At 39.2% G+C, this 16,556-nt stretch overlaps 1 protein-coding gene across 1 annotated transcript in view; it reads right to left on the reverse strand.

The window, feature by feature from the left end:
• Positions 1–16,556, reverse strand: part of DEUP1 (deuterosome assembly protein 1) — a 50,183-nt gene that overhangs the window by 22,858 nt on the left and 10,769 nt on the right. The window contains exons 5-7 of the mRNA XM_054812710.1: positions 11,927–12,061; positions 8,906–9,019; positions 268–480 (exon numbers count right to left, since the gene is read on the reverse strand). Of these exons, the coding sequence (XP_054668685.1) occupies positions 268–480; positions 8,906–9,019; positions 11,927–12,061 (462 nt within the window). The remainder of the gene's footprint in view (positions 1–267; positions 481–8,905; positions 9,020–11,926; positions 12,062–16,556) is intronic.

Consider the following 16,556-nt stretch of genomic DNA (forward strand, 5'->3'; position numbering starts at 1 on the left):
TGGATACAGGAAAGTTATAAACCCTAGATAAACAGACAAGAATAAAATATACTACTACATATCAAACATATTTCTGTTTTCTCTTTATGTGTTACTCAAAAAAATTGTACCGTTAACAGCTCATTCTGTGTTCCTGCCAAGAATATATCTAATGTATTGATCCTTTATATAGGCATGTCATTATAACTTTTTATAAATATACTCTTAAGTAATTAATGTTCCAACATTAATTCCACAGTCATCATGAAAGAGAAAAAGTATTGCTACCTGACATTGGTTTTGGTACATTTTTAGATCCTCCCGGAGTTTCAGATTTTCCTCTTCTAGTTTATTCTTGTTTATTGCTATTTCGTTCACAGTTGCCTTTAGTTTTTCAATAATCACCTCATCCTTTTCACTTTTGGGCTGGCCATAGGTAATTACCTCCTCTTGGTTTTGTTTCTTATTGCTTATTTGGACTTCATAATTCTGGGTCTGCTTCTGTAAAACAAGAAAATCTTTTAAATGAAAATCAAACCATTACTACTAAAATCATAAAGCTTTTTCCATTTTCATCAGTATTTGCTTAGAAAAGATGGCAGATTTGGAACAGTTTGCATTACTTCTCTAAAGGATACTTTTTTTTTTTAGTCTCAAGTTCTTTGCTCTCAGTTAGAAAAATGTTTCAGAAACTTTCAAGGGCACAGAATTTTTCCAAGGATTTTTCTCCTCTGCTGTGTATTTCCCTAGCACTTAATGTTAATTAGCCCCAAATGTGAAAAAGGTGATTATGATGACCTATTCAAAGCAGTTACCTATAAAAAATAATATTAGAGAAATGTTCTTCTTTGATTTATCGAACTCAGTAGGCGTTGTGTGTGTGTGTGCCTCAGGATAGATATTAACCTTTGACTAGAGAACTAGCATTACATAGTTCATGTATAAACAGCTCAGTTACTACAGTAACTGTACTTCTTTGATATCATTATCCTTAAACTTGGGGAAAAATCATTTGCACATTCTGCAGAGTCGCACACTCCATTCAGTTTCTTGTACTAATTAAAATCCTAAACCTAAAACTTCAGAAAATTGGTATTGCCAGTATTTGTGAATTCACATGCATCATGAAGAAGCATAATTACTATGGTAACTGTTTTTGCAGTTTAAAAAATTATCCACACGGATCCCTCTACTGGGAGATTAACAAGCAGCATAAATCTTTCAGAAGACTGAGAATTAGCTGAAAAATGACAACAAAATATAACCTGGAAACCATATATCACATGCAGAGATCAAGTCGAGCAAGAAAATTAATATTAAAAATAAATAGGGCTACAAATACCACATTTCATTGATAAGGACTGCAAAAAGGCATGCTTTAGACAGCCTTTGATGTCATTGACTATCTTCCCGTAATTTGTGTTGGCTGAACACCTAAGTAGAACTGACCACTGGCTGCATATCAAATAAAAAGCCAGAAGAAATTTGCAGGTAAGTTTAATTTCTATAGATAAATAAATAAAATTAATAAATTAATATCTACAGATAATAAATAATAAATTTCTATACATAACAATAATAACAAAAAAGTTATGGAGTCTGATATACCATAATGTCAAAGCATCCTGTGAAAAATACAGTGCAAGACTCTGTAGAAGACCGCTACTATATGTGGTTTGTCTTGACATTGCTGTCGCACCCCCACTTCCCTATATTAACATCCTGCCCCAGAGGACACTGCCCTCGCGGTCTGCAGATGAGTGCCACTGTGTGCTTGCACAAGAGCCGGGGCGCGAAAAAAAGGAGAGGGGAGGGGGCAGAGGAGGACTTCCCGAGGGGGCAGCACGTATAGCACGAACTGCACATACACAATCGCGATCTGTGCATGAGCATGGGACCTGACCCCTATAAAGGAGCACGTGTGCTGCGGTGAGGGGGCTTTTCTCCTTCTTCCTCTCCTCCTCGCGTATCTCCCAGAATCTGCTTCGACAAAGCCTGTGACGCTTGGAAATCATAGACGGAGCTAACGGAACATCACTGGACTCGGAGCGGTGGTAGCTAGATTCCTCCCCTACTTGGACCCTCTTCCTCTCTCTCCCTCTTTTTCCCCCCTCTTTCCTTTACTCTTCCCCACTCTCCTGGTTGTCTCTTTATATAGTTCTTTTCTCCCCGTTCATCAAAAATAAAGCTGAAAGGTTGTATGACATTTGACTCAATCCAGTGTCTTAATCTCGTCCCTGGGATTGTAATGAAACCTCTCCAATATCGGATCGGGACATTTTATTGGTGTCACGGACAGGATCCCTTGGGACGAGAGTGTCGTACAACCTTGTTGTGGTGTGCTGTGTGACTGTGTGTGAACGAGACGTACGAGCAAGTATGAAGCGAGTGCGGAGTTCCGATCCACGGTTCTGCTCTCCCGCGAGGGAAGCAGCCGGAGACGAACGAAGCGTAAGAAAGGAGCGGATGTTGGTTCCTTTTTATTGGTAACTTGTATATTAGAATATGGTTTGGCCTCCTGGGAGTGTATAGGGGAAATTTGGACTTTATGGTGTGGCCCTCCCGGGATGATATCCCCTTTGTAGGACATGGCTGCCCAGAAGGCAGGTGGTATTTATGACTGTGCACCCATACGGGCTGAGGAAATCGATAAGTTATATGATTTTTTGGAGGTATACTGATCTCGTCCCTCACCTCCGGGGCAAGATTGGGCAAGGGACCATTGGTTCCAATTGCAAAGTGTAATAGACACAATGACAGTAGTGCAGAAGGAAGGTAAGGTTAAACAGGGGAAGGGAAAGGCTATAATTTGCGCTGTGTTGGGAGCGTGTGTGGCAGCTGTGGTGGAGGAAAGGAAGCGGAGGTCCTGTCAGGCTGAAGCTGTGGTAGCTTCTCTGCAGGCAGCGATAACAGCACTGCAGGAACAGCTACAAGAAAATAAACGGGCACTGGAGGAGGAGAAGCGCCAAAACCTGATACTGAAGGAGGAGTTGAGAAACCAGCTCCTCAGGGAGACAGACACTCTAGCAGAAGTACTGCTCGAAGAGAAAGGGATACAAGTCTACCCCTGAGGAGACCTAAAGGGAGTAAAGGAGGCCGTAAAAAGCGCCCCCCATACGTGCCCACTAGTTAAAACGGCATATGTATATGAAGATGACAGTGACAATCGCCCCCAGGTTATTACCAAAGAAATTCCTTTCACGGCAACCGAATTGGCAAGCTGCGAAAGGACTTTGCAAGGACTGCGAGAGAATCCGAACCTGAGTATGTTTGGAGGGTGTCCCTGTCGGGGGGAGATGGGATCTTGCTGTCAGAGAAAGAGGCGGAAGGATATTGGGGCCCAGGCATGTTTTTAACCACTGGTGACCACCGAGCCCCATGGTTGTTAACTCAGAGGGTTGCCTATTGGGCAGGAGGGTTGAACCCCTTGGAAAGGGGAGACCCCCTAGCCATAACAGGCTCGGTAGATCAGCTGGTGGAAAGTGCGCAGAAAGCGGCTTGTCTGCAAATGATGTACGATCGGGAACTTAAGCCCAACCTGAGCTCTCCAATGCTGTTGCCAGTAGATCCCGAACGAATGACGCCCCTGATACGGGGACTTCCCAATTCTTTAAAACCTATCGTGATCCAACTGCAGGGGAGAATTCAGAATACACCCGGTGAGGAGAGAATCGCGGCTGCCCTGGAGGGAATGGTGACCCCTGAGCATCGGCGGCCAGGGAGGAAGGTGTGGACCGGGGGGAGATAGCGCAAGAGTTAATCAATTATGGGAGAAAGTATGGAACTGTTAGCCGATCATACCAGAAAGTTGAAACCAGAGACGTGAGAGCGGCATAACAAGGAAGCAGGCGGGTGCCATTCTCTGGGAGGAGCCCAGATCTAACTGGAAAAGAAAAGCCCCTAACCTGACAAGGATTATGGCAGTTGGGGCTGCAAAAGGGCGTTCCCCGGGATTTGATGGATGGACTCCCGACTAAGAAGTTAGAGTTGCTTGTGCAGAGATAGTCCGGACAGGGAACTACTCCTAGGCCGAGTCTTAATACGTTACCAATAGTGAACATGGGGGAGGAACAAAAAGGGAACGAAAGAATGGCGGGAAACTAAATCCTCCACCCCCCTCAGGGTGAGGGGGGAGGCGGAGGGTGGATGTTAATAAGGCAACTCACCTGCAACGAAAAAGGGGACTTATTGATTATGGTGGCAGTAGGGCCAAAGAAAAGGCCTGTAACCTTTTTAATTGACACCGGAGCCCAAATTACAACGCTAAGACGAATTGAGGTGGAACAGCGTGGTATCTCGATCTCATCCAAACACTCATAGTCCTAAATGGTCTGGGTAAAACCCAAACCATACCTATGACCGTGGTGACGTGGCTACTGGGAGAAGAAGGTCCCGTTGACACTATGGCAGCAGTGGGGCCCTTCTGAATGAACCTCTTAGGTATAGACGTCCTGAAGGGCAAACAATGGCAGGATACCCAGGGGAATTCGTGGTCTTTCGGTGTCCCCCAAGTTAGGCAGTTAACCGGAACCTTCGGTGTGGCAGCGCACCTGCTACAAGCGGTGCCTCCCCTCCCCCCTTCCCGACTAACCAATGTAAAACCCTATCCATTACCGCTGGGAGCAAGAGAAGGTATTGCGCCAGTACTGGAGGATTTGAAAAAACAAGGAGTTGTAGTCCCGGCACAATCCCCCTTTAATTCCCCTGTATGGCCAGTCCAGAAGCCAAATGGGAAATGGAGGTTGACGGTAGATTATTAGAGATTAAACAGCAATACAGGCCCACTAACAGCCGCCTACCAACTATTGCCAAGTTGATAATGACTATCCAGGAACAATGCCACCCCATCATGGCAACGATTGATGTTAAAGATATGTTCTTTATGGTCCCTTTGCAACCTGAGGACCAGGAACCTTTGCCTTCACTTGGGAGGGGCAGCAGTATACCTTCACTCGACTACCCCAAGGGTATAAGCACTCTCCCACATTGGCCCACCACGCTCTAGCACAAGAACTTGAAACAGTCCCCATAGGAGCAGGGGTAAGAATTTACCAATACATAGATGACCTGCTTGTGGGAGGGAGCCAAACAGAAGAAGTTGGGGAGACAAAGCGGGACATTATTGCCCATTTAGAAATAATAGGATTAACAATTCCACCTGAAAAGATGCAAGCCCCTTCAAGTGAGGTGAAATTTCTGGGAATCTGGCGGAGAGGAGGGATGACCTGTATTCCCCCAGATACTTTGTCCTCTCTCGATTTAATTAGAATGCCAGAATCAAAGAAAGATCTACAACATGCACTGGGATTACTCGTGTTCTGGAGAAAACACATCCCTGATTTTTCAATTATTGCTAGACCTCTGTACAATTTATTGCGAAAAAAGGCCCAATGGGAGTGGACCCCGGTCCATGATGAGGCATTAGGACTGCTAATATTTGAGGCAAATGCCTACCAAGCCTTGGGGCCCATCCACCCAATAGATCCTATCCAAATTGAGTGGGGGTTTGCCCGGACCGGGCTCTCGATTCATTTATGGCAAAAGGGGCCAGAGGGGCCCATTCAGCCCATTGGGTTTTACTCGCGCAGTTTTAAAGATGCTGAGAAAAGATACACAACGTGGGAGAAAGGCCTATTTGTAGTTAGTCTAGCTTTGAGAGAGGCCAAACGAACCATTCGAAAGCAACCCATAACTCTTCGGGGCCTGTTTAAGGTGACTAAAGCAGTCCTAGCAGGAACCCAACCCCCTGATGGGGTGGCTCAGAGAGCCTCTGTGTGAAAGTGGTATGCCCAAATAGAAGTGGATTATTCCTTCCTTCTAACCCGAGGAGCGAGTTTGTTTCTGTTCTTGTTTCTCAGGACAGAGCAACTGACCCAGACACATACCCCCAGAAGGAGCCAAACAGACATCGATTGCGGTTTAATCAGAATGCGCATGCTATTTTTGATCGTTCTAATTCAGAAATGTGTCTATGAAGGTGACGAAAACCCAATTCCTCTACCTTCCCCCGGCCCATATGATCCCTTTAAGGACAATGAATTTGTATTATTGGCTAAAGCAGTAAGCTGAACTTTCAGTTTGAGTCATTGTTGGGTTTATGGAGGACCTCTGGGGTTGTTGAGTTGGCTGTGGATGTCCACGTCCCTAACCCCAGACCAGATTGTAAGCACCTATAGTGAAACTGCGGACGACACTTGGGGCGACAGTGGGACATGGCCAATTCAATTTCCCACTGTAGGGCGGTATTGTCTAAACCGTACTCAAAGGGGAGGGATCTACGTGGGGAAAAGTAAATGTCAATGGACACTCACTTGCAAGCTAGTTGATAAAGACAGAGGTGTCCACATATGGATGTGGCTTAATGACACTGGGCACAATCAGGGATTCAAGGGATATTGGTCAAACAAAAATGAAACCTTCTCTGTCCGACAACCCAATTATCACCCTTATAAGCAAATTTGTGAGTGGAAAAAGAATTCTGGTGCTTGGTATTGCACCGGCCAAATAAATAATTGCCCAACCGTGTTTTTCAGCCCTCTGGGAGATGGGAACACAACTTACTTTCAATTCCCAAAAGGGGCAGCCGGACCATTTGCTCATGGTGTCAGGGCTAAGAAAGGGCATTATTGGATCTGCGGACATACCACATATAAACATTTACCCGCAGGATGGTCAGGAATCTGTTACATAGGGATTTTCCGGCCCTTATTTTTTCTTTTGCCGGAGATAGGCGGACCTCGGTTAGGAATAAAACTATATGACAGCCTCAGAGATAGAAGTATTGCCCGTAAGACGCGATCTATTGAGGTCAATCTAGGTGGGACGCAAAAATGGGGAAACAATGAGTGGCCTCCTGAGCAAATAATTCAACATTACGGACCTGCTACCTGGAACCCTAATGAACCAATATCAGGGGCAAGAGAACCAATTTATAATTTAAATCAGATAATCAGACTACGAGCAGCTCTAGAAATTATTACCAATAAGACTGCCGATGCAATAGATCTTTTAACACGGCAGTCCCAACAGATGCACACGGCAATCCTTCAACACTGCATGGTCCTAGATTACCTGTTAGCTGAAGAGGGAGGGGTGTGCGGGAAGCTAAAATCTTCCAACTGCTGTTTAGAAATAGATGACATAGGTGAAGTGGTCCTCCAACTAACCAAAGACATTAGAAAATTAGCCCATGTCCCCCTGGAACAGTTGGGATGGTAATTTGTGGTCCTGGTTACCAGGAGCGCCGTGGGTAAAGCAGCTGCTATTGTATTTGCTATGCGCGGTTGTCACTTTAACATTTTTGCCGTGTGAAATCCCTTGGTTTATCCAATTAACCTGACATGTAGTATCTAATATGCAATTTGTTCATAGATGGAGCTAACGGAACATCACTGGACTCAGAGTGGTGGTAGCTAGATTCCTCCCCTACTCGGACCCTCTCCCTCTCTCTCTTTCTATCTCTCTACCTCTCTATCTCTCTATCTCCCTACTCTCTCTCTCTCCCTCTTTTTCCCCCCTCTTCCCTTTACTCTTCCCCACTCTCCTGGTTGTCTCTTTATATAGTTCTTTTCTCCCCCTTCATCAAAAATAAAGCTGAAAGGTTGTACGACATCCAGTGTCTTATCTCGTCCCTGGGATTGTAACGAAACCTCTCCGACATTGGATTGGGACAGAATCCAACTGGAAATCAAAGACCTCACAAAAGAAGAGTTTGAGACAAAGACACAGGACCAATTAATGCTTTTGGAACAGTTAAGAGGTAACAGTCCATCAGGCTTCTATTTAATAAACTAGTCGGTGTTATGTTACAGTTGTGAAGAAAATCATCTCCAAAGAAAGTTCACTGATGGCAGTGATGTAAGCTTCAATAAAAAAATGTGAGTGATCACCTTGAGTACTCTGTTTTGACTTGTCTACCTATATAATCAACATGCATCAGTCAGTAGTGTTGTCTAGTCAAAGCCTTGCTTTTTTAACACATTTGCATGAAAGTTCAATAGTTGCAATATAATGCTTTCGGCATCTAAATCCAAAACTTACCTGTCACCCTTGGAAACTCTGGATATGGGTAAAGAGTCTTATAGGAATTGCTAAGAAAGTGTCTCACTAGATTAAGACCCAATGAGCTTAGTAACAGTGGAAAAGGGGATTACCAGTCAGCAACGTAACTGGCTTCTCTTTAATTTTCGAGCTGTCTTGTGGCCCATTTAATTTGTAAATTATCTTCTAATTTTTTTTTAGAGCAAGATAGATCATCAAGACATCATTAAATCAATGTTTTGTTCTGAATTTGAAGGAATTAAGAAAATGCTAGATCAATAGGCTATATAAAAAAAAGTAATAAGCAAATTGGCAAGTAAAAAAGAATCACAAAGTGAACCAAGGACTGAGAAGTAACTTGAAAGCTGAAAAATATGATTAAAAAAGGGATCCAACGAACAACTCCAAGTGTGATTTTGGAATAGCATATAGAAAATATTTTTTCTGCATAAATCATATTAATGTATATTTATGATCTTCAAAAACAATGAGGACTGTCTTAGATTTGAGGGAACTTTATATTTGAGTCAACACAGTAATGGCATGTACTACTTACTTGATAAGGTACATTTCAATATCTTGTCATCACAATTAATAGCATATTAGTATATATCATCGAAGATAAAAGTATCTCCACTGTATACTTGAAAAAGTATTTTTATCAGAAATACTGTCGTTTTCATCATGATACTTATTCATTTTTTCATTTTCATGAGAAAGATAAAATGACTATATGTATCATTAGATCTTTCGGTATGGGTCTGCCTTACCTAAAGCAATGTATTCACTACCAATATATCCATGTATTGTGATTTTTTAAATTAAAATAACTCCAGCTGAGCTAACAGCTCATTTTGTTCCTAAAGCAGAGAGGTAGGAATTTTACCTGAAATAAATTACATTTCTTGGACAATAATTTTTGTTGAGCATCTAAATAAATGAGATAATTTTGGCAGATTGTCCCCTTCTTATCCCATTCTTTTGATTTTGCCTTAAATTCCTGAAAGACAGCAAAACAAAGCTAGTAAACACAGGGAAAATAGCTTTTTTCCTTGATCTAAATAACTTTGCATAGTTTTATAATTTTGGAAAGAAGAAAAAAAGAACTATGATATAAACCAGCCATCCAGCCATCCCCACCAGAAAAAATCCAGTCTTAAGGACTGTTAATCTGAAAAAAATGGGTGGCAAACATAATCATTGAATAAAAATTATAAAATATTTTACATCACTTCCATTGCTGTAGATCTTAGAATTATGACTGTAATACACCCATTTTATTGGAGGGTATTTCCTGTGACTTTAAAGCTATATCAGTGTCAAGCAGAGTAATCAGCAGGGAATCAAACCCTTAGTCTTCAGACAAATGTTTTGAGTGCTCACTTTTTTCCTTTTTTTTAAAAAAAAAAAGGGACAGCAGCTACTGTGAATAAATTTTACTTCTTGTTCTCTTTACAATTGCTGCTTCTGGTTCTGTGTTCACCTAGTTTAAACAAAATGTTTAACAAATTCTTTTATATCAGATTTATCTAATACTGGTTTTGTATTTGCACTTATATTCCTATTCATAGTGTATTTAAATTTGCTCTTAAATCATACCAGATCTTATATGTTCACAACTAGACTTTAAAGGCAGTATCCTACATAATAAGTAGGAGAACTCCAGTTACTAGAGCAGTTGCTCTTTTAGTTTGAAGAATTAGCAAAATAACAGTATACTGGTTTATACTGTGAAAAGTATAATACTTATAAGCTGTTATGACAAATTCCTTTTTCACAATGGAAATGTTGGTTCCCAAAAGATAGATGATTTTTTATAATTATCCTAAACTGGCATATTCTTTAAAAATAACATTTTCTTTTCTATTGAAACAAAATTGAATGCTTTCCAACATAGATTAATACAAATCTTCTCTTATAGCTTCCCTAATATCTGCTTTGACATTTTAAACCAATAAACTTCCCATTTTACAAAATGTGATACAAATGGAGTTTCAGTCTACTTAATGAGGACTGCAGGTTCAAGGCCTTACTAAAGCACTGCTGAGCTCAGTAGATTTTCAACGCAGTAATTATTTCCTGAATACTAGAATTTGCTGAATATATTCCAAGCACTCATTTTTCATACTGCATAATTAATCAAATTATAGCATTGTGTTACATTATTTTCACATTTTAATCTTGAATAAGGTCATTCTCAAATTAGCTGGATCAGACAGTTTCACAGTTGTGATATATTTAGTCAACGGTAGATGTATAACCCATTTATTAGTCTTGTAGTAACAGATGTTGGCAGCTATGCTGCAGTCCAAAGTGTAGTAGCTTTTCTGATGGTAAGGACTCTTCCATGTGGAAGAGACAGCAACATTATGTAGAGCTAGAATGTGTCCTATTATGTAGGAACAGTCAGCTGAAAATCACGGAAGTTAGTCCTATATCTTACAGAGTAACACAGAAGATAGCCAAGTCCAAAATAAAGATCCTAAACCCCTGCTTAATTGCAGCTTAAGTATGAAAGTACTTAAAATCTATTAAATCTTAAATTTTTAATTGTAAAGTTCTCAAAGTCATCTAGATCATAAATCTACATAAATCTCCATCGTAAGCCTGTAAGTCTTCACGATGCTTAGCAGCTAGGCAACTAGCTCACACTTTCAACTGGTATTCCTCTGCTTACTTTCCCTACAGGACCCAGTTTAGCAAACACTTGAAGCACACACTACTTTATTATGCTCTCTACAAAAGATAACCAGAAAAAAGTAATTTTTTTTTTTTTGTGATCCTCCTATGCTTCATCAGACTAGTGGTTAGACTGTTCTCCCCATATGTGGAAGACTCAGTTTAATAATCTTCTCTTCAGACAGAATCTGAATTGGATTCTTCTCATGTTAATTTTCTATCTAACAAATGTTTTTTTTCAACAGGCTCTGGAATTATTCCTTTTGAAGTTGTTTCACTTTGCACAGGATACCAGCAAATTTATCACATAAGTAAATAAAGGAGAAGCAAAAATTAGTACAGCTAGAGATTACATCGCTCAGTTATAAGAAGTGAGACTGGATATCAGTTTCTGCACCAGTGAATGTGGCCAGAAGAGTATTTGGGGAGAGGCACACTCTCTACATGCCAGTTCTCTGCGGTGGCTAACTGTCCTGTTGGCCCAATAAATATTTGATTATTCATAAAGTAACTTCTAACTCTAAGAAGTCAAGGCAAGCAATTCTGACCAGAAATCAGTATCTTCCTGTATTCAAGCATAAGTCGGCTAAAATCCATTCTGTGTCCAGAGGAAAGGGAATATGACCGAATGCTGTCCTCAGCATCTCATATTATCCAGTCCCCAACTCAGGGTGCTGGATTCTGTGGAATGTATTTTTAAGTGCCTAATCCTTCCTCATGCGTTACCTAGGGAAATTAGCACTGAGGTCAGGGTTGTGGATTGCCTCAGGCACATGGGTGCTGACAAGATATGTGTATAACAAGTAGTTTTCCAATCCTAAATACCTTTTTTATGTAGCCCTGCATGGCCAAAGTTGTCCTGAAATCTGGAAAACTAGAATTAATGATAGGCATTATGTGACAGTATCCTGCATACGTAAAAGGCCTCATGCCTCAAGAAATTATATTATCCAGTACACATATATTAATCATGAAAAAAGTAAAATTTATCTATAGTTACACTTCTGAAGAAAATTATCTATATTAGCTCATAAAACTGCTAAATACATTAATAAAAATTGGATAAAAGAACAAAACCTGAATACTAAACTATGCACCTTTTCTTGCCAGAGCAAGAAAACTATATAATTTTTGTAGAATTATCAGGAAATTAAATTTTAAATTAAAAATTAGAATATAATAAATTATAATAAATTAAAATTAGAATATAATAACAAAGTATTCTTACCTCCAGTTTCTTGTATAAATTGCTCAGTTCAGATGCTGTCTCTAGGCTTTCCTCACATTTTTCTCTACTTTCAACCTTTCTTTGTTTTAACTGATGTGACTGCAGCTTTTCGTAACTATGTGCCAACTTTGAAAACTAAAAATGAAAGCAGAGTCAAACATGCTGAATCTATCAAAGATGACCACGTGGCCAAAGTTTTCTTTAAACTAGAATTGGCAACTGCAGCTTCAGCATTCTAAATATTTAATCAATGTAACAAAGAATCAATTAATAAAGTCAATTTCTTAGAGATAAACAAGACTAAGCTCTTGTATAAATGTTAACTAACTATTCAAACGGGTTCATTTGACAGCTATTTAATTGTGCTGAAGTTCTTTATGGCACTGTTACCCATAGGGTCATTTCCTCTACAATGCTCATATGAAATGTTCTATACTTGTTTACTGCCATCTTGTGTTGAGATTTCTAAAGGGTGCATCACTAGTCAGAATGAAGGATTATCATGAATGTATTTTAAACTTACATGTTGCTTTTTTATCAAGAAAATTGTTGAAATGTTATGTATGTCATAATTGCATTCTTCTGGAATCATGAAGTACCAAAGAGTGTCTATGAGAATTAGACACTATATACTGTTTTGCCTATTGATCTTACCATGACAGCATGGCTTAGGAGTCAGAGGCAAAGCAGTCACAGGCCTGGAAGGGAAGGTACCAATAGAAGTACCAGCCTCTTCAGAAGGTACGAGCCTGTCCAGAAAAATGGCCATTCGGATCAACAGTTAGCTATACTAACGGGGGTAGTCACCATTAACAGGTTTGGTACAGCAAACTGACATTGTCTGGTAGAGATATGTATATCTGGGTTTGAGGGGAAAAAAAAAAGGAAACCCAAGGATATTGACAAAGGAAACACTAAAAATATGGTCTTGAGGGAAGCCGAATGAAAGAACTTTGCAAAGAATGTTGAGTAGAAAAGCTTACAACTATGAATACTGATCATGTCTCTTGTTGTTTTGTTTAAATTCAGGTATATAGGATGGTTTACATTCTCTGTAACAATTATGGCTTCACTGAAAAAAATTCTAACTCTAACATAGAGTTCTTTGTCTAACCAAACAAAATCCATAAAATCTCACATTTTTGTTAACTGTTCAGGTGAACTACTGTCTGGAAAAGAAATTACTTCCAAGGAAGTAATTGAAAATGGAATAGAATCCTATTGAACCAAACCAGAATGAGCAATTGAGGTCTGTGCGGGTAACAAAGATGGCCAAAGAAGTCCAGAAAGGATACAGAACAGAAACCGGAGTTAAAAAATCATCATGTCTAGAGACAATTGAGATTATTTTGGGAACTCATAATACGGAACAGCAAAAAAGAATTGTAAAGATGACCAGCAGATAGCTTGTTCTAGATTAGAAAGTTTCATGAAATGGGGAGGTCCAGGGGTAGATTTGACCAACTTGGAATTTCTGAATAGAAATCCTGTAACATGGACTTAGAGAGCTATCACCTTTGAAACAATATAAAAAGTCTCACAGAGAAGCTGCCTATATTTGAAGTTGACCTTGCCAGAGAACACAGTTAAGATAAAATATTTAAAATTAGTCAGATTATCCAGGCTCAAGCAACATGGAACTCATTGCCTTTGGAACAAAGATATTGTTTTTCAAATAACAGGAGTTTTGCTCTTGAATATATTATGGTATATATGAACTACCCGGGAAGAGCAAACTCAGATGAAGACAGGTATTAGACTGTTCATGCTAAAAAGGCTTCCTGGAAATACAGGATCCAACACTTCAGTAAATCAATCTAAAATGGAACAGAATGGCCAAAATGAGAAAATTTAGTTGGAATACTAGATTTATTTAATGGAAGTAGGATATTTCAGATAGACTATAGTTTGGATGTTATCATGACTGGAAACTAGACTAAAAGTCAGGAATCCTTCCATTTAACACTAGATATTTGCTTTAAAAATAAGATCTAAGTTGTCCTGTTTGCATGTTGTACAAGTGAAAAAAAAAAGGAGGCATTTTTGTGAGTTCAGGGGTAAAATTCATGTAAGTTTAGATTTCTGAAACCAAGACAACCAAGCCTGAGCTACACTGCATTAGAAACAGCTGCCTTCAAATGCTTAGTCATTTCAGCTATCTTAAATTCTCATCATAAAGTGACATGAATTATATTCTAGGGGTGTCCATTTCCCTCCACTGATTCTAAAGGGAGCCTGAGGTAGCTCAGATGTAGCCACCTAGCTTTTAAATGTCTAAGTGAGGCAATTAGTTGCTAAAGTGCTTAGAGCAAGAATGGATTCTTGTTCATTTGCTGAGGGATTTCTGTCATTTTCAAAATGAGAATAACTACTAAACATTAATATAGAAAAAAAATGAAGGAAGAAAGTAATGAAGATGAACCCTTGAAGTTTTTGCTATTTAATTATGACAAAATGTTGTACATTTGAATGAGTGCATAAGTGTGGCCTAAGAGTTTCAGGCTACGTATCAGGAATCATTTCCCTAACACAAGAAAAATACAGGTTTTACTGCATTCGACAGGCATACAATCAATTTGGTGGGAATCTTGCTCATTAAACAGCTGCTTTTATCAGTAGCAAGGGTTAAAAAGCACTGAGGACCACAGAAGCAGTATATCAGAGAGAAATTTGTTCTGAATAGCCTAGCATTCTTCGAGCAAGAAAAGGTCATCCTTTCTATTTCTACCAAGATTAGGGAGGAACAAAAATTGGGAAGGATTTTAAGAATACATCTGTAGAGAACAATGCAACGCTACTGGTAAATAGTAACACTCACACCATTTGTGCAAAACTAAATTGTAGCTCTTAAGATTGTACAGTGTAGAAGGAGGTATAACTTTCAAGTGAGGATAGGCACCAAAAGAAGGGAGACAAAGGATATAAGGCAAAGATTAATATTGTTAGGGAAGCTCTATATTTTAGATATGAGTTTGTGCAGCTGAGAAGTGGGGACATTAAAGTCATTCTATTGAGACACCGCAGCACTGTAATTTAAGAAAGAAACTCAATAAGGAGACTTGGTAAAAGCTAGAGGAGCAGAGTGGGATAGTCCTACTGTCTAGCACAGGTGCTTGGAATTGTTCTGACAAGTAAACTTTCTGTTTATCACACAGAGAATCTAGACAGCCCTCCTAACTTAGGCACCTAACAGTTTACTTCTTCGGTCAATGTGTACTGGATGGATATTTCATGAAGGAAAATGGTTTGGTGAAAGGAGAGGAATGGGAATCGGAAAACAAAATGCAAATGGCATCAGTGCTGGAACCTTCAGTAAAATAAATAAGATGACTGACAGAGAAGGAAATGTTTGGAGGCATAGATTGGGAAAGTGATGTATATTCTTAAGAGCTAGAAATCCAAACTTCTTGCATAAAGATAAAAGGAGAAGCAATCACGAAACTCAAAGAAAATTAGGTGGTCTGAGTGGTAATTAAAAAGGAGAATCTTGGCAAGAAGTATAACCAGGTTTACAGGAGCAGCTTGTAAGTTAGGAAGTGCCAGATTCTTTAAAAAAACCCCACAAATTAAAAACAGATTGTATTTGCCCAAGGAAAGGACTTGTAGGGTAATTAACAATTTCAAAATCAAAATCTTTATGAAAAATGACCTGGAGTTTCAATATCAGAAAATTCAATTTCAGTGAAGTTCTTATCAACAAAATATAACATAAACACAATCATTTTTAGCATGTGATAAAAAAAAGTGAAAAATATTGCAGCAAATGTGAAAAAGGATGAGAAAAGAGAGATCGCCTATATTTTGGGGGATAGTTCTGCATTGCTAATGGTATCTTACAACTTATATGTAGAAAGTCACACCATTTTTCATTGTATGATGTTTATCTTCTCAATAATCATGCTTAGATGTTGTTTCTTTTTCTGTAATTTGTGTAAATTATAAAACAGCTTTTGTTCCTAGCTACTTTCCCAAATGATTAAAAGTGTTAATTACATAACAATCAAAACATTATCTGCTTACTCACAGAACTGTGCGCCAAATCAATTTCCACATGTAAAAGAAAAAAATAAAGACAATGTAACCTTAAAAATAAGTTATACATTTATTGGTTTGATGGATTTGAGTGGTTAGTGTTATCACCTCAAAATGAAAATAATGATATCCAATTTATGCAATCCAAGATGATTCTATGATAAGTGTGCTGACTGGAAATTTTTAATTATAACACTAAATCTCTGGTAGGAGAATCCACTGAAGGAAGCAGTAGAATAGCAGGAAAAACAATGCAGATTTGTGTATGTTAACTTGTTAAAATCTGAGAAACAGGATAGACTGAAGTTCACTAAGAATTTAGATTTGTGATTGAAGTGGAAAATAATGAAGAAACAAAAATACAGGCACAGGACAAACACAGCCAAATAGAATCAGAACCATACAATGGTTTCGGTTGGGAGGGACCTTTAAAGATCGTCTGTTCCAACCCTCCCTTCCACATCTTTCACTAGACCAGGTTGCCCAAAGCCCCATCCAACCTGACCTTGAACACTTCCAGGAATGGGGCATCCACAACTTCTCTAGGAAACCTGTTCCAGTGCCTCACCACCCTCATAAATAAGTAAAAATTCTTCCT

The sequence above is a fragment of the Grus americana genome, chromosome 1 (assembly GCF_028858705.1).
Source record: "Grus americana isolate bGruAme1 chromosome 1, bGruAme1.mat, whole genome shotgun sequence".
Lineage (NCBI taxonomy): Eukaryota > Metazoa > Chordata > Aves > Gruiformes > Gruidae > Grus > Grus americana.